The sequence below is a fragment of the Mirounga leonina genome, unplaced genomic scaffold (genome assembly GCF_011800145.1).
Source record: "Mirounga leonina isolate KUSES-001 unplaced genomic scaffold, KU_Mleo_1.0 Mir_180, whole genome shotgun sequence".
In the NCBI taxonomy this organism is placed as follows: Eukaryota; Metazoa; Chordata; class Mammalia; order Carnivora; family Phocidae; genus Mirounga; species Mirounga leonina.
This window is the reverse complement of record NW_023270469.1, coordinates 32,393,318-32,419,153: the sequence shown is the minus strand read 5'-3', so window position 1 is coordinate 32,419,153 and position 25,836 is coordinate 32,393,318. Positions and strand designations below refer to the sequence as shown.

The following is a 25,836-nucleotide window of genomic DNA, read 5'->3' as shown; positions in this document are numbered from 1 at the left end:
TAATGATAAAAGATACCACTCGCTGTTCTGCTCTTCCTTTAACGACATCCTTTCCGAGATGATGCTTATCATTGGTACTTTCATCTTCAGTTAAATAGCATATGGCCCCGGCTGATTAAAACCCCCTCCTGGTTTTAATCAGCGACTCGGGATCAGGTTTCTAATGGTGGCCGTGGTGGTCTTGCTGGGGCCCGTGGTAAGCTTTTCAACGACATCTAAGTCTGGAGAAAGGGGGGCGGGAGGTGAGGGTCTTGGAGCGGGCCCTGTCTGCATCCCCGGTGGCAGGCGGGCCGCTCTGGTCCTCCTGGAATGACCTGAGTCGGGAGCCAGTTCCTAGGATGCCTCGGAGATCAGGCTGGGCTGGCTCAAGTTGTCTTCAGGGGACTAGGCTGGCTGGAGGCCAGGCCTGGTTAATGTTGGCTGTGGCAGGGAGGCTGGGCTGTCAGATCTTCATTCTTATAGAAAGCTTAAAAGGTTTAGGGGCGCCGGGGTGGCTCAGTTGGTTAAGTGCCTGACTCTTGATTTCAGCTCGGGTCTTGATCTCAGGATTGTGACTTCAGGCCCCATGTTGGGCTCCACAATGGGCATGGAGCCTACTTTAAAGGAAGAAAAAAAGTTTGAGGGAGACTCTGCAGGGGCCGCTCACCCAGGGAGGAAGAGGAAAGACCACTCAGGGGACTGGAAGACGGGAATCAGACAGATGGCATTTGAATCCCGGCCCCATTGCCCAGGGTTGTGAGGTGTCACCAATCTGAGAGTCACTTTTTTTTTTAAAGATTTTATTTATTTGACAGAGAGAACACAAGCAGAGGGAGAGAGAGGGAGAAGCAGGCTCCCTGCTGAGCAAGGAGCCCGATGTGGGACTCGACCTGGGCCGAAGGCAGCCACTTAACTGACTGAGCCACCAGGCGTTCCTTTGAGAGTCACTCTTATCACTATTATTGGATGACTTCGGTTCATTTATTATGCCCATTGTACAGATGGCATAACTGAGCCTCAGTCAAGGGTTGAAAGCTGACTAAACTTAGTTGGTGAGTCAGGAAGGATGGTGGCATAGAAACGGGGGTCTGGGGAACGTTCAGGAGGATCTGTCTGATCTTCCAGCACCCCTCCCCCCACGCATCAGCTCCTGAAGGACTGAGACCACGTCTGTCCTGTTTATGTCCATCCACATCCCATGCTGCTCACAGTGCCCGGCTCTGTCAATCCTCAGTAGGTGTTTTCGAGGAAACGAAGAATCCCATGGGAGGTGGCAGAGTGGGCAGCTGCTGGGGGTGTCCAACAGGTAAGTAGCAGAGATTTCTATCGATCATCAACTCTCCACATGCTTCTCGTATGTCCCAACCCCCTCAAAGCTAGTTGGGACCACAAGGCTAGTTTTGGCCACTGGACTACAAGTGGGAGTGACGTGGGTGGAAATGGTAAGAGTCTGTGCGTGTCTTTGCAGTTCTCTGTGCCCCTGAAGGCTTGTCCTGAGATAGCCGAGCTGCAAGAGCCAAGCAGCCTGGTCTGCTGAGACACTGTGTTGTCCTGGAAAGTGTCCCGACTTGCTCTGGGCTTCGTGAGAACAGGAAAGGAACGTGCCATGTGTTAAGCCACTAAGATGTCAGATTAGTTTGTTACTGCTGCAAAATGCAGCCTTATCCTGACTACTTGGAGGCAGTTACTGAACTTGAGTTAGGGACAGGACTGCAGTCAGGGATCTGACTAGTGTATGATCCCAGCATGTTGGGTTAAAGTTCATCTGGTCAACCTCTGCCTGCACTCATGCCCTGTGGGCCCTGCCTCCTCTCTGGGTCAGTCCTGGCAGGCTGCTGTACAGGGTGCTCAGAAGGGGCCTGAGGCAGATGACCCTGTACCAGCTTCCAGAGCTGCTGAAGGTCCCTGAGACACTTGTGAACAGGAAAGATCAGAGCTGGGCTCTGGGCTCCCCACATCTCTTCTTAATAGTCAATACTTTCCTCTCCTCACCGAGTAAGTTAATTTATCTAACTTTATTTATCTTAGACAAGCCCATGGTGCTCAAGCTTTATGCAGCATCAGAATCACCTGGAATGCTTGTGAAAACACAGCATGCTGGCCCTACACCCAGTTTCTGATTCAGTAGGTCTGAGGCAGAGCCTGAGATGATGCATTTCTAACAAGTTTCCAGGTGACCCTGATGCTGGTCCAGAGACGACACTTTGAGAACCATTGGTCTGGGGCATCTATGGCCCCAGTCCCCGGAAGACCAGGCCCTCTCCCAAGGGCACCTCGTCCTGGTATTTATGCCCATCCCATGCATGCTGGTTTCCACCAAGTCTCCACATAGCCGGCCTCCCCTCCCACTGCTTCTGGGGGCTCCCAACCCACCTAGATAACTGGGGAAGACCATGGAATGCCTGAACTTTCTATGACAGGTCTTCTTCCTGACTTCTGGGGCTGGCTGGGCATAGTTGTTCCCTTTGTCCCATGGCATATGGCCTCTCAGAGATTTGAATACAGCTATATAATCAGGACTCTTTTGGTTATAAGTGACAAAATCCTGAAATAAATCTTGAAGGAGGATTTATTGGCTCTTGAAAGATCCAAGAGATAGTTCTAGGGCCTTCAGGCACGGCTAGATCCAGGAGCACAATCAATGTTGTCAGTGCTCAGTCTCCTTCTCTCCTAGCTGTAAGGTGAAGTGATGAGTGTGTGTTAGGATAAGGAGATGAGAGTAGGAGTATCACACATTCCTTATCCCTGCTGCCCCAGTCCCTGAACCTATAAAATGGGACATTTAAGTTCAGGGAGAGTGATATAAGTTGCAGGAGTCACAGGGCTGTGAGGACTTTTGATCCATTCCTCTAGGCTGTCTCTTGGGTGCGAGGATACCCAGGCAGAGACAACCCCAGAGGTGTGACTAATCTTAGAAACTCTCTATGTGGTATGCACTTGAATGAGCCTCAGTTTCCCCATCTGAACTTGTGCCCTCCAACAGAGACTCTTTCAGTGTTAGTATGTGATGAACCTGGAAGGAGCTGAAATTATGCCTAGAAATGTGATTGAAGAAATTGTATTTGTCAGATCCTTGGGGATAGGGAGGGGTCACGGTAGGGAGCAAGGCGCCTGAAGACACATATTCAGGTATTAAAAGATGATCATGAAATGGTCATCTTTTGTCACAATGAAAGAGAAACCTCAGCAGTTGAAGCAAAAAAGGGTGTTTCCTGTGTCCGTACGCAGGTGTGGTTTGATCTAGGTGCTTAAGATAATCAGCACTCAGTGGACCATTTCTCCCTCCATTTTTTGGCTCTGTTTCCTTAGTCCCCCTTGGGCAAGCTCCCCGGCAGCTCCAGGCTTGCATCCCCATGCAAAGAACCAAGAAAAAAACCATGTCATCAAATGCTAGCTAGGTCACATTGCCCACCGGAAGCAGCAAGAGGAGAGTTGGAAGTTTTGTCCTTCCTCCTAGCACTCAGTCCCATTGGAGCCCCAGGCTGCTTCTCCGTGGTTCTGATTGGCTCACGTACCCACCTCGGGGCGAAAAGAATATAAGGCTCCACTGGGCCAGGTCTGAGTCACACACGCAGCCCCTAGCTGGGGCTGGAGACACGCCTCCTGAGCCGGATGTTGGTGGAGGCAGGGTGGTTATTCCAAAGCAAAATTGGGATGCTCTGCCCAGGGGGGAAATGCATGCTGGGAGGCCCACCCAACTGATGTCAACCACTGGCGCCAAATTATCAGCCTGCCTGAGGCCCCCTCCTCCATCCCTGCTCTAGCCTCTACCCTTATCTCTCCCTTGCTTAAATCCTAAACGCAACCCTAACCACTCAGCCCAAGAAGCTCTGCCCTGTGATCCCCCTTCTTCTGGGAGAAAGAAAGGGGGCGCGGCAACCACATTCTCTCATTAGTCTTTCTGACATCTTTTGTCACCTATCAGGGGAACAAGCAAGTCCTTTGATCACAGCAAAAGGAGAAAGAGTATTTAAAACACGGCCTGTGAAGATTTACTGAGCAGAAGGTGGGGAAGGTAGTCAGTGGCAGTTTTCAAAGCAGAAACATGATTTCCAGTCTCCAGACTTGCTTGTCTGAGGATTGCTAAGGAGGATTCGCCTGCAGCCTGGGTTTTTAAATGGGTCAAGGAGCCCCGATGTCGGGAGAGGGGAGCCCCAAGGGACTTGGTGGAAGGGGGTTTCTGGGAGGAAAGTGGCAGCCCCGCCTTTGATTCGTCAGGGACTGCAGACAGTAAGGCTGAATGGTCAGCTGGGGGAGAGCACTGGGGTCACCACCCAAGGTGGGACTCCAGACATGTCCCCTCCCTGCTCTGAGCCTCAGTGTCTACTCTGGGTGAGGGCCGGGACCAGAGTTCAGAAGCGCCCCCTTTCCCTCGGGGTCCCCCACAATGCCTGCCATATCCACCCCCACCTTGCTACAATTTACAAAGATTCCCTTTGCCTAACGTAAGCCTTTTAATTGAATAAGGAATATTTATGTCACCCACATAAATGGGGGGGGGGGAATGAATGGTCCATAAGAAGACAAAACAACCAAGAAAAGAGCATGTCATCAAATCCTAGCTAAGTCACGTTGCCCAGCGGAGGCGGCTCCCTCTGTAGAAATCCGAGATTGGCAAGAGGGAGGTGGGTTTCCGGGGAGGGGAGGCTTTCTCCTGGCCATGATTAGGAGAGAAAGGGGCTGACGTCTCAGCCTGGGGTTCAGGTTAAAGAATGGGATCATTAAAGAATGAGCTCACTGGGGGGGCTGCACCCCAGTCTGGGATGAACTGGACCCAGGGAGTGGGAGGTCCCGCCCAGTGCTGGTCACGCATCCGTGCACCTGGCCATCCCACTGTGCCCCGCAGGAGTGAGCTCATCATGTGGGCTCCTGAGGGGCCCGCGGGCACATCAGGGAGGTTCCAGCAGCCTGTCCCCCCGCCCCCCAGCCCCTCCTGGTTGCAGGGCTCTGCCACTGCTCTTTCTGAGGTGTCTTCAGGGAGCCAGGGACAGAGGCAGGGGATTCAGGTTCGCTTTGTGTCCTACCCTGCTCTCTCCCTCCCCTCCCCTGCAAGCTCTTCTAGGCTTCAGCCCGGGTAGGGTCTAGGCCCAGTCTCTCAGAAGGAGATTGGAGGTGGTGGGGTGGGGGGTGGGCAGGGCACAAGATCTGCTTCCCCCCACAAGGGGTGCCTACGGCACCACTCAGCAGTTACCTCCTGAGCACCTTCTATCTACCAGACACCGGGAGAGGCTACATGATTTAGAAGGCCTGGTGCAAAATGAAAATAGGGGACCCTTGTTCAAAAAGTATTGAGAATTCTGACAGTGACAATGGAGTCTTAGACCAAGCCTGAGGCCCTTCTAGGTAGGGGTCACGTGGGATTGCAGAGGTCGACCACCCATGACACTAGCCCTGTCCCACCCTCCTCTAGGTACCAAGGGCAAGTGCCTGGTGAGCTGTGCCCCCGAGGGACTCTCTCACAATGGAGGGAGAGACAGTGAGCAGCCCCCAGGCTGATGTGCCGTGGGGATGCGGGGCTGGTAAAGAAATAAGCGGAAGATCACTGGGGTCTCAAGACAGCGAGGTGGGCTTTGAGCCGGGGAAGGAGATGATCCATCCCCGTTGGGAAAGTTCTCTCTGGCGGCAGGGAGGAGGCTGTGAGAAAGCCAGGAGGTGCCAGAGTTGTCAAGGGGAGCTGGGGCCAGGCAGGAATTGTGGAGGCAGAGAAGGGGTGGGGTCCAAGGCCTATGTGGAGGGCAAACCTAAAGGACTCCCAGATGGATTTAAGGCCTGTCATCTGCTCACTCACCCCCCAGGAGTGGCCCCAGGTGCCCAGGGGGAGACAAGGAGGAGACAGACCCATCCCCCCCACTGAAGAGAGTAGCACAAAGGACTAGAAACCTGCTTTTAGGGGGGCCCACGCAGGGGACTGTGGGGTCACGTGATGGACCGAGAGGGAAGGACTCTGGTAAGTTGTCATTTGGTTCGATCCTTTTTTTTTTTTTTTTTAAAGATTTTATTTTTATTTATTTATTTGAGAGAGAGAATGAGAGACAGAGAGCACGAGAGGGAAGAGGGTCAGAGGGAGAAGCAGACCCCCCGCTGAGCAGGGAGCCCGATGCGGGACTCGATCCCGGGACTCCAGGATCATGACCTGAGCCGAAGGCAGTCGTTTAACCAACTGAGCCACCCAGGCGCCCCTGGTTCGATCCTTGACACATTTATCTCACAAAATCCAGGGATGCCACTACCCAGTAGGCACATAACCCACTTATGTCGGGGATTGAATCGCGTCTCCTGTAAAGACATGTTCACATCCTAACCCCTGGTACCTGGGAACGTGCCCTTGTTTGGAAATTGGGTCTTTGCAGACGTGATCAAGTCAAGATGAGGTCTTACCGGATTGGGATGCGCCCTAATGCAATGACTGGTGTCCTTCTGAGAAGAAGGGCATTTGGACACAGACGTACACAGAAGGGACAAGGCCACGTGAAGATGGAGGCAGAGATGGGAGCGATGTCTCGGTAAACCAAGGAAGTCCGAGGATTGCCATGGAAGCCAGGAGTCGGGCATTGCGCTGGTCCCGCCCTAGAACTTCAGAGGGAGTGTGGTCCTGCGGACACGTTGAATTCAGACTTCTGGCCTCCAGAGCTGTGAGAGAATACATTTCTGTGGTTTTAACCATCCGGTGTGTGGTGATGTGTTACAGCAACCGAGGAAACGAATACAACTTACAAGCAGAGAAATTGAAGCCCGATAAACAGAGGGGCTGGCTCAAGGACAACCAGTGCTCCAGCGACCCCCCCCCCAATTACACAGACTGCAATCAGGGAGGAGCAGCTCCCCAGAGGAGAATAACCAGCTGCTGTTTCCAGAAGGAGGCAGGCGGGTGAAACCCAGAGACACCCAATGCCTGACTCTCCGCTCCTTCCCTGGCCTCTCTGGCTCCCTCTGGACCTGGGGAATGCTCTGGAGCATCTTCCCGCATCCGCGGGCACCTGCAGCCTGTCCAGCACCTTAGGAGGTGGAGGAGGTTGTGAAGACACCAGGGGAAGGCTGCTCTAGTGGGTAGCTGCTCTGCAGGCAGCCAGCTACACAAGGACTGCACAGTAAAGTGAGAGGGTAAGAGTCAAGGGAGATGATCCCATGGAAAAGAGCCCAGGGTCCCAGTGGACCCCCAGCTAAACACAACAAAGTGATAAACAGGGTCTTGAAATTTGATGGCCAAACAATTCTATCCTAGTGACTAGGTGAGAAGACAAGTGCACCATTTTGAAAAAATCGATGTAAAAATACCCATCAGATTTATGCCTTTCTTTTTGGAATGAGTGTTTTTTTTTTATTTCTGGATGCTTGGCACAGAAGAGCAAGCCCAGGGATGGGAGGCAGGAGATGTGAGTTCAAGTCTTGGCTCTTCTACACTAGTGCTCTGTGACCTTAAGATTCTTTCCCATCAGCAAAATGACCTGACTGGTTCACCAGAGTGGTTCTCAAATAGTGGTCCGTAGAGCCCCAGGAGTACCCCAGGGTCTGAGGTAGAGCCCCCTGGCCTCCCATTTCTCATGTATCGGCTTTCTGTATATCAAATTTCATTTGAAAACGACCCTGTGGCTTTAAAAAAAAAAGACTCTGAAACCTGAACAGGATTAGCTTTGGAGTCCCCCCTCCAACCCGAATATTCCAAGATTCTTTGTCAGAATGACAAACTCTGTTCCTATACACTTCATCCTGTTTGGGAGCTATTGCAAAACATCCTTTCTGCTGGTTCCTGTCAACTAGCATCTTGTTTATCCGTAGGAGCCATGTTCTTCTGGGACAGGATTGCTGCTGAGCACCACCTCCCTGCTGGAACTGGGTGGCCCTGAGGGCCAGGAGGAAGCAAGCAGAGGGAGGCGGGTGGTCTTCCTGAGAGCCCAGAGGCTTGGTGTCCTGCAATTGGGGAAGCGCTGCTAGGGGAGCGGGCTGGGATGGGGAGGAGGATGGCACAGGTAAGTAAAGTGCAGGCTCAGACGTCTGATCTTCTGATCGCAGCTCCCTCTTACAAGCCCTGTGACCTTGGGCTAGCCAGCTGACCTCTTGATCTCAGCCTCCTTACCTGTAAAACAGGGGTGGTAGCAGCACCTAACCCATAGGGCTGTTGTGAGGGTTAAGTGTAGCGTAAGTATAGGAGTGTAAGGTGCTAAACCAAGGGCCTGGCATGAGTGCTCTCTGCGTACCAGGCATCAGGAGCCTCAGCGGTGATGGTGACATGGAGGCTGCTTGGAGCCTGGAAGGGAATCCAGCAAAGGCAGGGGTGTTGGACAGACTGGCACCAATCACTTCCCAGCCTGGGCATCTCCTTTCAGGACCCTCTCCCAGCAAGTCCCCCAGACCCCACAGCTATCTCCAGACGGTGTCTCAGTTAGCTATTTCTGCATAACAAACAGCACCCAAATCCAGTGGTTTAAAACACTTTATTATTCAAGTTCACAAATCACACGATTGAGGGTGGCTGATCTTGATGGAGTTTGCCCACACATCTGGGAGTAGCTGGCTGTCATTTGATCTCAGCTTCCCTGGGCTCTGCATCTGGAATCTCTCCTCCTCCAGATACGCTGGGTATGTTCTTCTCATGACAGGGGCAGAATGAAACATGCAAGGTCTCTCGAGTCCAAGGCTTGGAACTGGCCTGATGTCTCTTGTGCCACATCATACTGGCCTAAGCAAGTGTCCAAGACAGCCCAGGCTCAAGGGGTGGGGAAACTGACCCCGCCTCTGCAGTGAGACGAACTGCAGCGTCACATAGTAATAGCATGGAGACAGGGAGCGGGGAAGAACTCGGGCCATCCCCCCAGTTGACCACACACTATTATTTTAATGAGGTACCTGTAGGGATCTCTCTGCCCCAGTGGCTGATTGCTATTCCTGAGTGTCTACCTTTCATGATTCCTTCCTGTGGTTTAGGGCAAGTATGGACTTAAGTCAGAGCACCATGTTAGCTGGGTGTGTGTGACATATCTTAGGCTGCATTGTTCTCTAGTCTAAGGCCTGAAGTTCATGTAATCACCCCACCCCCACCCCATACCCAGGGATGTAGCACAGGCCGGGGGCGGAAACCTTGGGTTCAAATTCCAGCCCTGCGTGCTGTCATACTTGGTGCATAATAAATACTGAATTCATATTTGCTGCATCCATCCATTCCTTTATTGAAATATTTTTACTGTGAAATATAACGCAAACAGAAAGCCCATAAATATACATGCATGGCTTAACAAATTATTACAAAGCAAATATCATTGTAACCACTACACAAGACTAAGAACAGAACACTACCCGTGGGCTGAGATCCTCCCTGTCCCCCGCACACAATCCCCCCACACTCCGGAAGTAATAACCACTATGTTGACTTTCATTTTAACCCCTTCTGCTTTTTTTTCCCCCCTTTAAGGGTTTTGTAATCTAAGTAAGCATCCTTAACAACCATCATTTTGTTTCTTGTCTTCCTGAACTTCGTTCAGTGGAGTCATATAGGCTTTATTCTTTTGGGTCCGACTGCTCACACTTGGCCCTGCTTGTGAGATTCGACTGCTTCATTGTGTATAAGTGTAGTTTGCTTTCGTGGCTATATAATATTCCAACTTACAAATATAAATATAAATATAAATACACCACCATCTACTGAACTGTTTCACTGTTCATGGACATTTGGGCTCTTTCTAGTTGGGGGATATCACTGGGAGTAGTCCTGTTGGGAAATTCTGGTTCATGCCTTCTGGTGAACAGGCTTGCCTATCCATCTGTAAGGCATACTCCTAAGAAAGGAATCGTTGAGTCCTCATGTAATAGTTTATGGTCAGCTTCAGGGGATGGTTTTCCTTAGTGGTTGTACCCATTGCCACTCTAACAAGCAAGGTAGATTTCTCTTCTCTTTCTCCTCCCACTCTATCTCCCTCTTCCTTCCCTCTATTCCCTTATCCATCCAAGCCACACAGCCTCTGGGTGAGGCCCTGGGTAGGTATTTCATGGTGAAAAGAAGTCAAAGAGTGTGGCTCCTCTTCTCCCCCAGTTCAGTAGGCAGATGGATGAGAACCTCTCAGCACCACCCCGGGCCTCAGAAGGTCGGAGGTAGCACCCAAACCCTCCCTCCTGGGAAGCCAAGTGGCAGGGCTTCTGGGGGTGCCTACCCTCCCTCCCCCGATACTTGAGAAAGGGCCCTGCTCCCATACCAAGGGAGGCTTACTCCCGCCCCCACCCCCAGGAGCCAGCAGGTTAAATGTCTGACCGCAAGGGGTGGCCGCCCTGTATTTTTAGGCACCTTATTTTGTTCGTAGTTGCAGTTTCGCTCCCTTCCTTCTGATAGGCCCTGGAGGTGGGGGGTGGGGGGGGAGGACGGCCACAAGGAGGCCTCCTTCCGCCCCTTTGGGTCCGCGTGCTGCAGCAAGAGGATGCGGGAGCAGAAAAGGGAAGTGAGGTCCTGAACCCCAAGTGAGGGTGCTTGGTGGGGGGGGGGCGAGGGGGACGGGTGGCAGAAAAGGAGGCAACGAAACGTCAGCGCCTTCCCAGCAAAACTTTCTTCTTAGTATTATTTCAAACCCCTTCGAACGGTTTTTCAAAGACTCCCCCCCCCGCCCCCCTCCGCCCCGCCCCTTTGGGAGAAATGCTCAATTTCCCTTCGGTTTCGTTCCTCCAGCGCTGCGCGGAAGCTCCCGGAGCCGCCGGTGTGGCAGCGCCATCTGCTGGCCGCTTCTTAAATTGCGGGATGAGATCCCGCCTCGGTCCCGCCTCCCTCCAGAAGTGCCCGATGCAAGGGGGGGGGAAAGAACATTTCAATAACCTTCAGTACAACGAGAGTGACCAATAAGCCTATGACAAATGTTCATACTAACACCAGGGAAATGCACATTAAGCCGTGGATACCACTTCTCATCGTTCACACTGGAAATAGTTTAAAAGAGCTACCGTCCCAGTGCTATGGAAGGTTCACGGAAACGGGCATCTCTCATACTCAGCTGGTAGAGGAGTGAGTTAGCACAGACTCTCTGGAGAGAAATTAACATTATCAAAACCATGGAAAGTGCTTATGATTCAGAGACACCACAGTTAGAAATTGCCTCGAGAGTGTACCAATACAAAAAGACACTGCATCCAGGGCTTCGTTGTGGTGTTGCCTGTAATGAGGAAAATTACATTACAAGACGGTTAAAATAAATAAAAAACACCATGGAAAATGTTATATATTATAGTAAAGTGCTCATGATATATAAATAAAATTTAATCATACTCTAATCATACTTTGATTTTATTGTATGCGGTATGATACCATAAGGGTGGGTACATGTCAGTGGGTGTTACATTCGTCCAAACCCACAGAAAGTGCAACACCAAGAGTGAGCCCTCATGGAAACTATGGACTCTGGGTGATAATGACGTGTCTGTGCAGGTTCATCAGTTGTAACAAATGTATCACGCTGGTGAAAGATGTGATCATGGGGGAGGCTATGTGTGTGTGGGGATTGGGTCTATGTGGGAAATCTCCATACCTTCCACTCAATTTTGCTGTGAACTGGAGACTGATCTAAAAAAACAACAACAACCACAAAGTCTATTTTAAAATTTGAAAAGCAGCTTACAAAACAATATGTTAAGACTTATTTCTGTTGAAGGCTGGGCAAGCTCACTGTGGTTGCCGGACTTGGGGGCAGGATCTGCCCTGCCTGGCCCCTCAGGAAAGGACATGAGGGTGTTTGGTATATATCCTGCAGATGAGGGGTTTCACAAGGCCTTGGAGGGGGAGCCACTGGGGTTGCCAAGAAGGGAGCCTAGGAGCCTGCTGTTGCTACAGCTATCTTGTCACCAGGAGGAGAGCTTGTCGAGAGAAAGAGGCAAAGCAGGGAAGCAGAACAGAGAAAGACAGAAAGTGAAAGTTAGAGACCAGATGACAAGGTTTGATTCTTTGGATCCAACTTGGCTTGAAGCTCGTCTATTCCTAGACTCTTCTGATAATAAATTCCTCCCCTGGCTTTCTGTTGCTTGTAACCAAAAGGGTCTGTGCTCCCTAAACACAAGCTCCCAGCTTGCTCACTTTGCAACGAGCCAGTCACTGGAGATGGATGATGGCACACATGTGGCTTGCCAGGCGTTATTTGGCAGCACTTGGAACCCTTCCTTGCAGTGGGTACCGTCAGCGTGACACATCGGGGAAGGGGCATCCTGGGCCTGCCCCCTTTCTGGGCCCGGGGCCTCAACTAAGGGTCCCCAGGGACAGAGGAGGCTCCTGCTTAGGGGTGCTTCTGCTTTACCTCTGCTTAAAATTCTCCCCTCCCCATGCTGCAGTGTCTGCCTCCTTAGCCTTCTCTGTGGCTTCCTTAAACACCTCCTCTTCTGAGAAGCCTTCCTTGACTACCTGGCTGAGGGAGACCATTCTGTCAAACAGAGCTTCTGTTTGCTCTGTGAGTGACTCCCTTCTAACCTCGATAAGGTCAGCACAGGGGCTGTGCCATTCACCGCTGTGTCCCCAGATCTTGGCAGAGTCTAGCAAAATAGTGGGAGTGTCATCAATCACTGTTTACCGAGAAAATGAGAATATGCACAGATAGATGGATACGGCTGGCAAGAGCCTATTCTGGGTGCAGACCATGAGAGTAGGGCTCTGTGCAGGGCCTCTTTGGGGGAGCAGTATTTTCTTGTTCATACCAGGGGCGCACAGTGACACCAACCAGAGGACATACTGCAGCTTCAGGTTTTGACTGAGACAGAATTTTCCTTCCAGTTGGGGGGTCTGACCTGAAATCAGGTATGAAGCCAGGAGCTGGAGCCTAGGTATCGCCTTCCAAGTGGGGTGTTGAAAGCCGAGGATGTCAGGGCGCCTGGGTGGCTCAGTCAGTTAAGTGTCTGCCTTTGGCTCAGGTCATGATCCCAGGGTCCTGGGATCGAGCCCCGCATTGGGCTCCCAGCTCAAGGGAGAGCCTGCTTCTCCCTCTCCCTCTGCTGCTCCCCCTGCTTATGCTGGCGCGCGCTCTCTCTCTCTTTGTCAAATAAATAAATAAAATCTTAAAAAGAAGAAAGAAAGAAAGAAAGCCGAGAATGTTAACAAAAGTCAAAATCAGGCCCACAACTGAGGAGCTGGAGAGCCAGCAGGGCTGAATACAGGGCTGGGGGTGGGGGACCAGGGCCACGGGCCCAGCAGCAGGGAGCAAGACCCAGATGGTAGGGGATAATGCACAGACAACATCGAACGATCCAGTCCACATGGTCAGAAACTTCTTTCCTCTTGCAGTATTGTCCAGTCCTTCTGAGTAAATCGAAGACAAGTCTCAACTTGGTGATGACGGGTCCTTAACACCTGTCTCTCTGTCTCTTTGAACAAAGAACCTCTGGCGGCCTCACCTTCAAGGCCTGTCGCAAAGGCCTGTGAGGTGTACTAACGGCAATAGGTTTCATTGTGAGGATTTTTAGAGCTACCTTCCTAATTATAGCAAGTGATTCTGATTCTGATTTTCCATCTAGAGCGGTAATCGGAAGTTTCTTTTTCAAAGAAATTTACATAAGCGAAAGGGGGACTGCTGAAAGGAAAATGGCAAGTGGATGATGGAACAGGTGGTGGCATTGTGGGGCCCCAAGGGGAGGGGGTGTGTGGCTGAGTGGGAGGATGCCAGGAAGGCAGCGCTTTGCTGAGTTGCTGCAGGAGGGACAGGAAGCATCTGGAGAGCCCCTGAGCAAGTACCCCTCCCCCACCAGCAGGTGGGATTGCAGCTCCCGGGCAGAGTTACAGCCAAGGGAACTTCCAGAGCGAGGGGCATGCTGGGGAGAGCCCACCCTGAACTGAGCCTCCTGGCTGGCCGGCCCTGGCCCAAGCTTCCAGACTGATACTGCGCCCCCAGGTCTTGCTGGGTGACCCCCAATGACCTCTTGGAATTCCAGCCCGGGATCATTCTGTCTGCCCTGCCTGCCAGACCGCGTCACTTGGATGTGGACACCCCAGGCCTGGTCCTAGAGCTGTCCCTGTCTCCCTGGGTGACCTTGAGGGAGTTCCTTCTCCAGGCCTGTTTCCCACCTAGAAACAGAGACGAGAGAAATGATCTTTAAGGGCCCTTTAAAGATGAGAGGACCAGGGACATATCCCTACCGCCTCCTCTCCTCTCTCCCCTCCAAAGTCGGGTTCAGTGGGAAAGGCACAGGCTGGGGGTCACACCGGCCTGAGTTTAATTTCCTGCTCTACCCATTGTGAGCTGTGGGACCTCGGGCAAGTCACTTCAGCCATCAGGGTGTCTGTGTCCTCATCGGTAAGATAGGATAAGAATATCTCCTGAGCAGAGCTGGGCCGGCAGTGATGAGGAAAGCCCGGGACACACAGCTGGGCTCCAATAGTGCTGGGGAGCTCTGGGTTTTCACACGCAGTGCCATCCTCCCATCCTGGCTCGGGGTCAGGCAAGAGACCCGCATCCCAGGCACATGGGCTCACCAGGTAACTTGACCCCAGCCAACAGGAGGCCTTCATGGGAACAAGCCCCCTCAGGCTTAGGGCCTGAGTGCCCAGAAGGGGGTTCCTGGACCTGGGTGAGGCTGGCACGGTGCTCCCACCTGGCGCTCCCTGGGTCCTGGATGGGGGCACGCGGACAGGAGGAAGCCTGGGAAGGGAGAAGACACCTCTCTGCTTGAAGTATTGTGCACCACACTGTATGTGTTCAGACCCCAAACCTTGCAGTTCGGATTTGAGGAGGAGATTCCCGCCCCTCACCTCGTGCCAAATTTGATTCCCGCCTTTCTTGATTGTCCCTTTCTCTGAAGCTGGTTTCTCCCACGTCGACCCTTACGTGGAGAGCTACCTCTTTGCTCTCCCAGCTTCTTGCTGGAAACTCCTATTAAACTTCCCGGATTGGGCATTTTTTTCCTTCTGAGTGACTATTTGGGGCACCTGAGAGTCGAGGTGGCATTTTACATTTGATGAAATGACTTACACAATCAGGAAGGTCTTCTTTACCATTGCAAATAGAGTCACGGCCTTTTATTTTTCCACTGAACACTTTAATTTTCTCTATGCCCAGATTTTCAAGAGGTCCAACGTCTCACACTCAAAGTGTCCTTCTCCTGCAGTAAATTGAGACACCTGAGGCTTTCTTTGTCCCAAAGTGTCAGGCTGTTTCTCGCCTCCAGAGCAGAGCCTGATTGGGCCACTCCAGCTGCTGCCACACGGTGTCGCTGTTGAACACATTCTGGTGCAGTTTGGTGAAGGCCCCTTCCCTGCTACAGGGATCCCTTTGCTGAGCCTGGATCCCTGCAGGGGCCAAACTGGTGCCCCGCATGAGGATGCCAAGTTACAGGCTCTTTATTTCACCCTGATAAGCTCAGCCAGATGGTTTAGGTCTTCAGGGACTTCCAGCCTCAAGCACATATTGCCCCAAACCAGCCTGGACCATCGGCTTCAGGCCCGGTGTTGAACCTAGGTTATAGGTCCAGGCTCCCCCTCCACTCTGGGCTCCTGGTGTCCTTTCCTGATAGCAGACTTCAGTCAAGGGCATCCCAACCCATCAGAGGGGTTCCAAGAACATTGCTCCTCAAATGGGAAGGTGTTAAGCATTCAATCTCTGTTCTTCCCAGAGGCTGCACTGGGTATCATCCCCCACCTCCTTTGGGGGCTATGTCTATATAACTCAGGGAGCCTCGTCAAGGGCCAGGTGCCTTATAAATGAAAACCCACCTGGACACTGAGTTATAGCATCCTACCAGAGAATTGTTGGCAACTTCCTTTCCTAAAAATGCCTTGTTTCACAGAATCTTATGACAGGATGACGTTCTAGCCCAGTATCCTCCCACCTTTGAAAGGGTAACATACACCCCACCCCGGTGACAAGCTGGCCTTGAGGAGCCATGGGTGAGCTTTTGTTTTGCTGAGCCGGGTCTACAGGCTAAGAGAGAAGAGCTAGAAGAGTTAGGATGATGGTGGGGATCTTTGCAGGCAATGCCCAGGGAGGAGGAGCAGAGAGGAAAGACAGACAGCTGGTGGGGAGAGCTGCCTGGAGGAAGTGGGTTAAGCTTTGTCCAGGCCGTGCAATGTAAACCTCCCCTCCAGTGACGCCCCAAAGCATCAGGAAGCTGGATCTTACTGTCCGGCATTTTGGCAGCTGGGTTTGTGGTTTCCAGACGAGGTGAGCCTGGCATCAAAGGGACCCACGACGCAAGCAGAGGCTTCCGAGGAGCCCCGGGGAGCACCTCCGATCCACACAGATGGGGATGCGGAGGACCAGAGGAGGGGCTTGTCCGAGGTCACCCAGCAAGTTAGAGCCTCAAGTGGCTCCTCCCACTAAACACGACCCCCCCCCCCCCAAACAGTGCCTCGAGCCGCGGCCATCCGCAGTCTCCGGCCCCCCCGCCAGAGGGGCTCAGTACAGATATTCCCGGACCGTGAGCTCCTTCAGCGTGAAGCCCCAGGGGCTGGGCTTGCGGAGCTGGCTCTCCTGCAGCTTTTCCTGCAGAGACACGAAGTCCTTGCCCAGCGCGTAGGCCAGGCGGAGCATGGCGTCCAGCAGCGGGGCGTAGTAGCGGTGACCCTCCCGGGCCTGCAGGCACTGGAGCGCCCTCTCCCCGGCCGCGAACGCCTCGGCCGGCCGCTCCAGGTCCCGGTGGCAAACGAGCATGGCGCACAGCGCCGGGACCAGCATCACGGGGCAGTGGGCCGTCAGCTTCTCCTGCAGGGGCACCACGCGCACCAGGATGTCCAGGGCCCGGCCGTACTGCCCCCCGCGCAGGCAGCCGAACGCCTCCCGGAGCTCGGGGCGCGTGAGGAAGTCGATGAACTCGCGGGAGCGCCGCACGCAGCGGATGGCGTAGAGCAGGCTCAGGTACTCCTGGAAGGCCAGCTTGCGCTCGGAGATCATCTCCTCGGTGAAGTTGCCCATCAGGTGCTTCTTGGGGAAGACGATGTCTTCGATCTCTTCCCTGAACGTCTTGAGGAGGCTTTTCTGGAGCATCTCAAAGTCTGAATAGCGCCGTTCCAGCACGGCTTTGTTGCTGTCAAAACTCCCTGTCTGGATGACGACGATTTGGTACATCTGCAGTGGAGAGAGAGAGAGAGAGAGAGCATTGACTACATCCTAATGGAAGGTTTTCCCCGGCAGATAAAAATAATGATGATGATCATTTAAAGCGGAGCCCGAAAATGGGTTACCGTTCCATGCAATTCCTTTTTTTTTTTTTAAAGATTTTATTTATTTGACAGATAGAGAGCACAAGTAGGCAGAGAGGCAAGCAGAAGGAGAGGGAGAAGCAGACTCCCCGCTGAGCGGGGAGCCCGACGCGGGGCTCGATCCCGGGACTCCAGGATCATGACCTGAGCCAAAGGCAGTCGCTTAACCGACTGAGCCACCCAGGCGCCCCCCGTTCCATGCAATTCTGTTGTAAATTGCTACCAGCATTGGCTGAGCTGTACAAGCGATTGGTGACAAGAGGCCACGCGAGAGTAACAAACACAGCGGCACGGAGGCGGCTCGTGGGACTAGGAGCACAGAAGCAGGTGACGCAGGGCGCCTGGGGGTGCTCCGGACTTTCATCGTCAAAACTGGGCCTCGGGTTCCTGAACTGGGGAGCTTGGGTTCGGTCTGCGTTTCCCGAGCCGGCCACACGGGAGAGGTGGTTTTGGGTGGTATGCTCGCGGTGAAGGTCAATGGTAAGGAGATGATTGCTTTTCAGTTCTCTTGCAGTTAGAGAATACTAATGAGGGCTCAGGCTCCTTGGGTTATAATTCCAGCCCCGCCACGGTCTAGCTGTGTGGTCTTAGGTGGGTACTTGAACAGCAAGGGGCCTCAGTTTTCCCGTCCAGGAAATGAGGATAGTAATAGTACCCCCCTCGCTGGGTGAGGATGGAATGAGTTAACGCTCTGCAACCACGGGGGACTGGATTCAACTTGCAGTCAGCACTTAGCCCCCACTATTGCTATCCTGGTCCCAGTTAAGGGGCCAGGAGGGGAAAAAGGTTGAGCGTGGCTCCTACTTGGACCTGCACACCTCCACCGCCAAGGGCTCAAATTCCATTTTAACAGAGAGCAGCCCCCCAAGCCCAGAGCTTGCCGCCAGCCATGGCGTAACCAGCTAGAATCTAATGACAGCATTTAGCTTTCCTTGCCACTTATTTACTTTCAAGATTACCTTTTCTTTATGCTATGTGATACTGGTTTCCCTTTGAAAGATAGTGATTTTGTGTTTTTAAAAAAGCAATCAGATTTAAAGAAAAAGAGGTTAATTATTATCTATCATTATTTTATGCAATATATAATTATTATTAATAATATAAATGAGTGGGGATACCAAAAACTGTGGCGAAGGGACACAGCTGGCTAGTTCTGGCTGCCGTGGAATTCATCTGGGCTAGTTCCTTCTCAGGATCAGGGACCGTGACTCACTCCTCTCCAATTCGCACAGTGCTTAACACAATGCCCAGCGCAAAATCTTGCTTTCTGACCGTTGTCTCTGTTAGAACTCTGTCAGTCAAGCTGCGTCGGCCCATTTCATAGTGGGGCAAGTTGAGGCCCAGGGCCGGGAAGGAAGTGGTGAAAGGCTCGCCCTCCCTGTCTGATCTCAGCTTACCACAAACTTGGAGACTTTTCTCTCCTCGATGCGGGCGGACACGACCTCAAAGAGCAGCTTGACGCGTCTCCAGCAGCGCTTCTCCTTCCGCCAGTACTCCTGCAGCTCCCCGGTGGTCATGCTGGAGTTGGGGCTGGGGCCGCCGTGAGCGTCTGGAGGGACGGCACCCGTCAGCACTTGCACCAGGCCAGTGCACTTTGGGGACAAGGGTCTGGGGAGATGGCTGGGTCTGTTGGGGATGGGAAGTCCGAATCTGGAAGGGCCATGCCTTTCCCGCTCCCCGGCCCCGCCCACCCAGACTCCTGCGCCCCAAACCCCACTGCAGCCATCCCACCACCCGCAACCTGAAATAGCCCCGCATCCCCCAGCAAGTTTCTCCATCGGGAAATGCCGCACGTGTGTGTCGCACCAGCCACCTCCGGCCTGCAGACTGGCCACTGTGAGACCCATGCTCCTGAGAAGCAGGGATGGTGACTGTTCCTTTCTATACTCCCTAGGGCACTGACACGGTGTCCTCGCCCGGTGGGGGGGGGGGGGGGGGGGCGGGAGCCTGAGCACAGGCCTCAGTGACCAGTGGAGGGAGCCATTGAGGATGTTGGGCTCCAGGCTCAGCCTGGTGGGCCCCTCCCCACTGTCTCATCTCCTTTCCCACGTTCCCTGCTTTTGTTTGCACGTGCTACGCCTTCTGCCTTAAATGCAACCCTCCTATTTCCCTACCTGGAAAACTCACAGCGTCTCTTAGCCCTCAGGTGCCCCGGGGGCCATTCTGATCATCTCGGGAAAGATTAGAATCCTTCCCCACCAAAATGCACCAATCATTGTGCATTTTATTTCAAAGGATGTGGGGCCCCCCGGGGGGGCGGGGTGTCCCTTCTCCGTGGTGTCTTTCAAGACCCAGCACACATGTCACTTCGACTGTCCCCTCGCATTAGAGTAAGAGCCTCCCACCTTTTCCCTATAGCCTTTCTGGTGACATCTCGAATTATTTTTCACAGATCTGTTTCCCCACCGACCTTGAGGGCCAGCAGTGTTGGATTGGTTCCTGTTTCCCCCCGGGGCCAAGGACAGAGCAGGCATAGGCTCGGACTGAACCACCGCATGAATGAGCAAATTTTGCTCCAGGAGATGGCGCTGGGGTGCACACAGCGGGGGGCTGGGCTGCTTTGCACTCAGTGCTCTGCAATGTGTCGTCCCCCCCCCCCCCCCCCCCCCCCGGCTTCCTACTAGAGGCACCTAGGGCTCTCACACAGGGGGCTTTCTTGAGCTAAAGCAGCCTGTTCTGGAGCTGGATGAAGGATGGGACTGGCGGGCTGGTGGGTAGTAGCCTGGCCTCCTGGCCTCCTGGATGGGACAACTCTGAGATACGTTCCTACGGCTTGCAGAAGACCCCCGCTGGGACTGAGCCCAGTTGCCCGCAGCAGTAATCAACACCTTACTGGCTTCCCGCCCTTTCTTTCCTCGATGTACCCTTATGATTCCTGGGACCTTCTCCCAGAAAAACAACAGGCACCAAGTTCTTGTGCCAAGTTGAGAAAGCTACCCCCTCTCCCATGGCACCTGTTGAAGTACCCAATGTTTGGATTCTGAATATCTTCAAACCTCTATCTCTGACCAAGCCCCAAACCCACCTAAGTGCCCTTCGGGTCCTGGACACGGGAGGTCTCGGCCAGCGGCTGATGCTTCCTGCTTGGTCCCAGCCGTGCACTTGGCTATGGGTCCCGTCCATCCAGGGCACCCCGGGTGCTTGGGACTTGCCATGCTCCAAGGCTGCCAGGGGGGCAAGAGACAACAGTGATTTCCCGCTCACGTTGGGGTTCCTGGTGGGTCCTGGGGTGCTAGGATCTGTGTCATAGTCCCCATGGCTGAGCCCTCCCCTGCCCACCTAGCTGTCCGCCCAGCTGTCACATGCGAGGCTTGGGTCTGCTGCCCCTTGGCTGGATTGATCAGTCCGAGGCCTTCTCTTATTGTTACAATGCTTCTATGATCAAGTTCTCTGAATTTTAAATGCCGTGATTTCAAGCCAAGGTAGTGGCTTTCAGGATTACTTGGGAGAAAGATGCCGGCTTGTCCTGAAGAACATTCCAATACTCCACTTATGTTCCACGTGTAAATAAAATCTCAGTGCCCAAAGTAGGGGTCCAGGGATGTATCCTTCCCATCTCTCTCTCCCTCTCTAAGCAAACACTTACTGACGACTTGTGGAACACACTTCATAGACACCTAGGTTCTTCACATCCACTTATTTCAGACCCACAAAAATCTTTCGTGACTCCCAATCACAGAAGAGGAAACTGAGGTTTAGCTCACGGTGACGTGGCTGGTGAGCCTGCCCCACAAGCAAAGCCGAATGTCTGTGACGGGTCAGTTTGTACGCTCTGCCTTCAACACCCACTCGCTCACGTAACTGACTCCATGTGCAGAAGGAGTCTTACCTCCATCTTACGATAAAGGAACCAAGACTTGGGGCTACCCATGATCCGAAGGCTAGTAGGTGAAGCACAAGGATGCAGGTGGAACCCCTCCTCGGGGCCAGGGGAGGGCAAGCAGCAGGAGGGCCGGGGCTATTTTATGCAGTAACTCTGTGACCCAGATCCGTGAACGAGAGGACCTGGTGCCTGCAATTCTCTGTGCCTCAGTTTCCCATAAGATGGGTATAAGAACGGAACCTGCCTTCACGGGGCTGGCGTGACGGTTCCAAGTTGGGGAGACCGTGCTCAGGGCTCTGCACACACCAGGTGCTGTATAATAGTCCCTGCTATTGATATTGGACACCTGATAATACTTGGAGAAATATTTGAAAATCAGTGACTCTAAATTAAGGTGTAAATTGGAATAGACAAATTAGAAACGGGATGATGAGAATATTAGCTCAGATGGAGCGAGTAGCTGGGGCACCCCTTTGGCACAGAAATCTGCAATCAGAAGGGTGCAAGCGATCTTACGTCCTTCTTCACTCGATCCGAGGGAGGAGCTGCAAGGGGCACACGGGGCAGAGCTGGGACGCGAACTCTGGTCTGCCGGGTCTGCTGCATTCCCGGCCCCGTGTCTGAACCCTTCTGCTGACTATGGCCTAGAGGGGGTGGGATTACTGCTGCCGTAACAGAGTCCCAGCTCTGTCCCTGGGTGTGACTGAGCCCATCCCACCTCCAGGGCTGAGGGGTCCCCTGGACAGGCCTGGCTTGGGGAGAGCTGAGGTCAGCGGGGGCCAGGGTGCCTCCTTCGGGGGGCAGCTCTTGCTGGCTCAGGTGAAAGGAACCCTGGGCCATTCTCCAGGTGGTTCTGTGCCATTGCCCAGCGCGTGTCTCCCCGGGAACCTCCGTCCAACCTTACTTTATATAGATGGGGAAACTGAGGCACAGAGCAAGGGCATGGCTGGCCCAGGGCTGCACACACTTGAGCCTGCTAGAGCCTGCACACCTCGTTTGTGCTTCTCTCCTTAAGGAGTCAGGCCTTCCATCCTGACCAACTGTGGGTCCGTATGCAAGTTATTTAGTATCTCCAGGCCTTGGTGTCCCCACCTGAGAAGTGTGGTCTCAAGCTCTGTCCTGCCGACAAGACAGTGGTTGGTAGGGGACAAGTTCTCTATATCCTGATGGGTGCCCTGGCAAGGTGGTGAGTGGTCTGCATGCTCTATTACATAGTGGACTCTGGGTGGCCAGGGTTCTTGGAAGCCCAGTGTTTTCTGTGGGCACTCCTATGTCCCTGCCTCAGTTAGCTCATCTGTAGAATGGGTGATGGCAAGCCTCAGTTGTCCCAGCCCTTCCAGCTCTGCTGTCCTGTTCAGGTGGCTGGTGCCAGGTCAGAAGCAGGGCACAGTTCTCCCAGAGACCCTGTGAGACCCCAGGAATCATGGCCTTGGCTGGACGTACCAGTAAAGACCTGGGAGAGCTGAGTGTGAACCCAGGGCTTTGAATAAAAATCAAATTCAGCAGCCAAAGCCAGTTCCCTTATGTTTTCTCCTACAGGGTTGTTTGGGAGTCACCATGAGGGGAGTGAAAAGGAGAAAGTCATGCACTGGTGCCTGCATGGAGACTTGCCCATCTTCCTGTTCCTCTCTAGGCCTCAGTCTCCTCATCTGTGAAATGGGGAAAACAGCCTGTCACTCCAAAAGCTCTTCGGGGATAATGACACATGGGGTTCCATGGGTACTTCTCTCCCCTCCCATACCCTGTATAGCAAAGATTTCTAGATTTGACAAGAAAATCCTGCAAATGTTGGTGCTCTTGGGTGCGGGTCCTGTGCTCAGCCCAGGAGACAGAGCAGCTTCCCAGCCCCCTCCCCATCCAGCCCAGCCCCCTCCCCCTCCAGCTGTGTGTGTGTGCAAACATTCTGCTCCTTCCCCTCCCAGGCCCTGAGCACCACTCTTCCCTCCGAGGGCTGCCCCCCATGGCCAGGCCTTCTGATGGCTACACTGGGCTACATTCTGAGCCCATGCTATCTTCCTGAGGGGGCTGCAGAGGACTTTCCATCGGACTGAGACACTGGGTGAGCACACTCACATTTGGGAATCCCCCAGGGGGATGGGGGTGCTGGGAGATTGTAACAAGCAGGTTTCCTGGCTCTTGACATCAGAGAGTCCCATCTGGCAGGTCTGGGGATGGGCCCTGGATTCTGCCTGTTGCACTGGTCCCCCGGAGCTATACTGACACTGGAGTTCTCTGGCACCAATTTTTGAGAAACACCGGTGTGGTGACTTATTCCCCAGCCTCAAGAGGGGTCGTCGAAGTATCTCAAAAGAATTGAGGTGATGGAGGGTCAGGAAGCTGCTTCCTGCTCTACCCCAATGAGCTAAGGAGAGCCCTACACTTAGAGGCTGTCACCAACCCTTCCCTACCCCGCCCTGCCCCCAACAGGTAGTGAGGGAGGGCCACAGGGAGAGGGGACTCAGACCACGGGGTGGGGGCGGGCAGAGACTCACTGAGGTTGGGATCAAACACTGACCTGAAGCTTCTCTGGCCCTGTGTGGGTCCAGGGGTCCCGGAAGAGTATCACATGGCCGTCTTCAGCTCCCCTCTGTTCCAGGCTCCAGCGAGCTGCAGCTTCTAAGTTCCCCGTTTGAAAACAGGAAATAGGCTGTGTGACCCGCTCTTGGTGCCCCAGCCCATTGGCTGATGACAGACAGTACGTTGAACCCTGCTGACGGGGTCCCACAGGGCAGGGGCAGGGCAGAACAGGGCAAGGCAGGACCAGGCCCCGAGAGCCCTAGTTCTGAGGGATCCAGTTGGGCCTCACACAGCCTTGCAGCTAGCTTGGCTGTCCCTCAGAGTCCCAGATAATCTCTGGCATCCCAACAGTATCCCCCATCCCTCTTTAACATTCATTATTCTCCCCTATGAGCTAGGCCTGATGGGGGCCCTCATGCTTCACTGACAAGTGGGGAAACTGAGGTTTGGAGTACAGAGCCAGTGCCTCACGTGGAAGGGAAATGGGGTAAGCTCTCAGTTCCATTTGGTGCCTTTCTCTGAGCAAAACTGCATCCAGTTCTCCCAACAGAAAGTACCGGGGAAGTCAGACCTCTGGGCTGTGATGTGATTCATGGCCACTAGTATTTGTGACCTTGAGGACAGAAGACTGGGACAAAACAACAAAAAAAATAGATAGCCCCCAAGAAGGCCACCATGTGTCTCTTCTCAGCTATGATCCCCTTCTTCCCCATTAGAGGCAGTCCCACTCCGAATTCTGACTGGGGTCACTTCTCTGCTTTTCTTTGTAAATTTACGATCTTTGAATAGACCCCGAAACAATAGAGCTTAATTTTCCCTATCTTGGAATTTTATAAAATTGAGCCACGCATAGTGTTTGTATGCTTTGGTGTCTTGCTTCCTTTGTTCAACATTTCTGTGTATAAGATTCATCAATTTGTATGTGTGTGTAGCTAGAGTTTTTTCATTTTTGTTGTTGTGTTGCTACATTATTTGAATACATCATTATTTCTCCTTTTTTCTTTTTTTTTTTGGTCTGTGAATGCACTTTTGGGTTGTTTCTAGTTTGGGCCATTGTGATCAATGCTGCTGGGAATATTCTTCTACGTTTATCCAAGTGCACATGTTTATGTAAGGTGAAATCCCTGGGTCTTAGAGTATGAATCGCTGAATAGCTTTCAACTCTCCTGGATTATGGCAAAGGTTTCCTCCCGTGGCTGTGTTTCTGTGCTCCCACCCACCGCCACAGTGCCTGTGAGTTCTAGGTGTTCCACAACCCCACCTACACTGGATGTGGTCAGTATTTTTTTATTGTAGTCATTCTAGTGGGTGTGTAGTGACGTCTCATTATGGTTTTAAGTTGCATTTCCCTAATAAGGAGTGATGTAGAGTATCTTTTCATGGGCTTAGTTTCAATCTTTATATCCTCTGTTCAAGTCCATTGCTCATTTTTATTTTTTTTATTTTTTTTATTTTTTATTGTTATGTTAATCACCATACATTAGATCATTAGTTTTAGATATAGTGTTCCATGATTCATTGTTTGCGCATAACACCCAGTGCTCCATGCAGAACGTGCCCTCTTTAATACCCATCACCAGGCTAACCCATCCTCCCACCCCCCTCCCCTCTAGAACCCTCAGTCTGTTTTTCAGAGTCCATCGTCTCTCATGGTTCGTCTCCCCCTCCGATTTCCCCCCTTCATTCTTCCCCTCCTGCCATCTTCTTCTTCTTCTTCTTTTTTTTTTTCCACTTGGGTCTTTTTTTTTTTCTTAACATATACTGCACTATTTGCTTCAGAGGTACAGATCTGAGATTCAACAGTCTTCCACAATTCACTGCGCTTACGAGAGCACATACCCTCCCCAGTGTCTATCACCCAGTCACCCCATCCCTCCCACCCCACCCCCCACTCCAGCAACCCTCAGTTTGTTTCCTGAGATAAAGAATTCCTCATATCAGTGAGGTCATATGATACATGTCTTTCTCTGATTGACTTATTTCGCTCAACATAATACCCTCCAGTTCCATCCACGTCGTTGCAAATGGCAAGATCTCATTCCTTTTGATGGCTGCATAATATTCCATTGTATATATATATACCATATCTTCTTTATCCATTCATCTGTCGATGGACATCTTGGCTCTTTCCACAGTTTGGCTATTGTGGTAAATCCATTGCTCATTTTTAAAAAATATCTAAATAATTAATTAATTTAGGGGAGTGGGGCAGAGGGAGAGAGAGAGAATCTCAAGCAGACTCCATGCTGAGTGCAGAGCCTGATGCAGGGCTGGATCTCACAACCCTGAGATCATGCCCTGAGCTGAAACCAAGAGTGGGACTCTTCACCAACTGAGCGCCCCCCTCCCCTTGCTCATTGCTTATTTTCTTCATGGT

At 52.6% G+C, this 25,836-nt stretch overlaps 1 protein-coding gene across 1 annotated transcript; it reads right to left on the bottom strand.

Moving 5' to 3' along the window:
• Nucleotides 1–14,922: 14,922 nt before the first annotated feature.
• SNX20 (sorting nexin 20) lies at nt 14,923–23,567 on the bottom strand. The gene is made up of 4 exons (XM_035025236.1): nt 23,458–23,567; nt 20,145–20,283; nt 18,517–18,668; nt 14,923–16,985 (listed from the first exon to the last, which is right to left on the bottom strand). Exons 2-4 carry the CDS (start codon nt 20,272–20,274, stop codon nt 16,317–16,319), a joined length of 951 nt encoding a protein of 316 aa, XP_034881127.1. The 5' UTR covers nt 20,275–20,283; nt 23,458–23,567; the 3' UTR covers nt 14,923–16,316.
• Between the last annotated feature and the right edge of the window lie 2,269 nt (nt 23,568–25,836).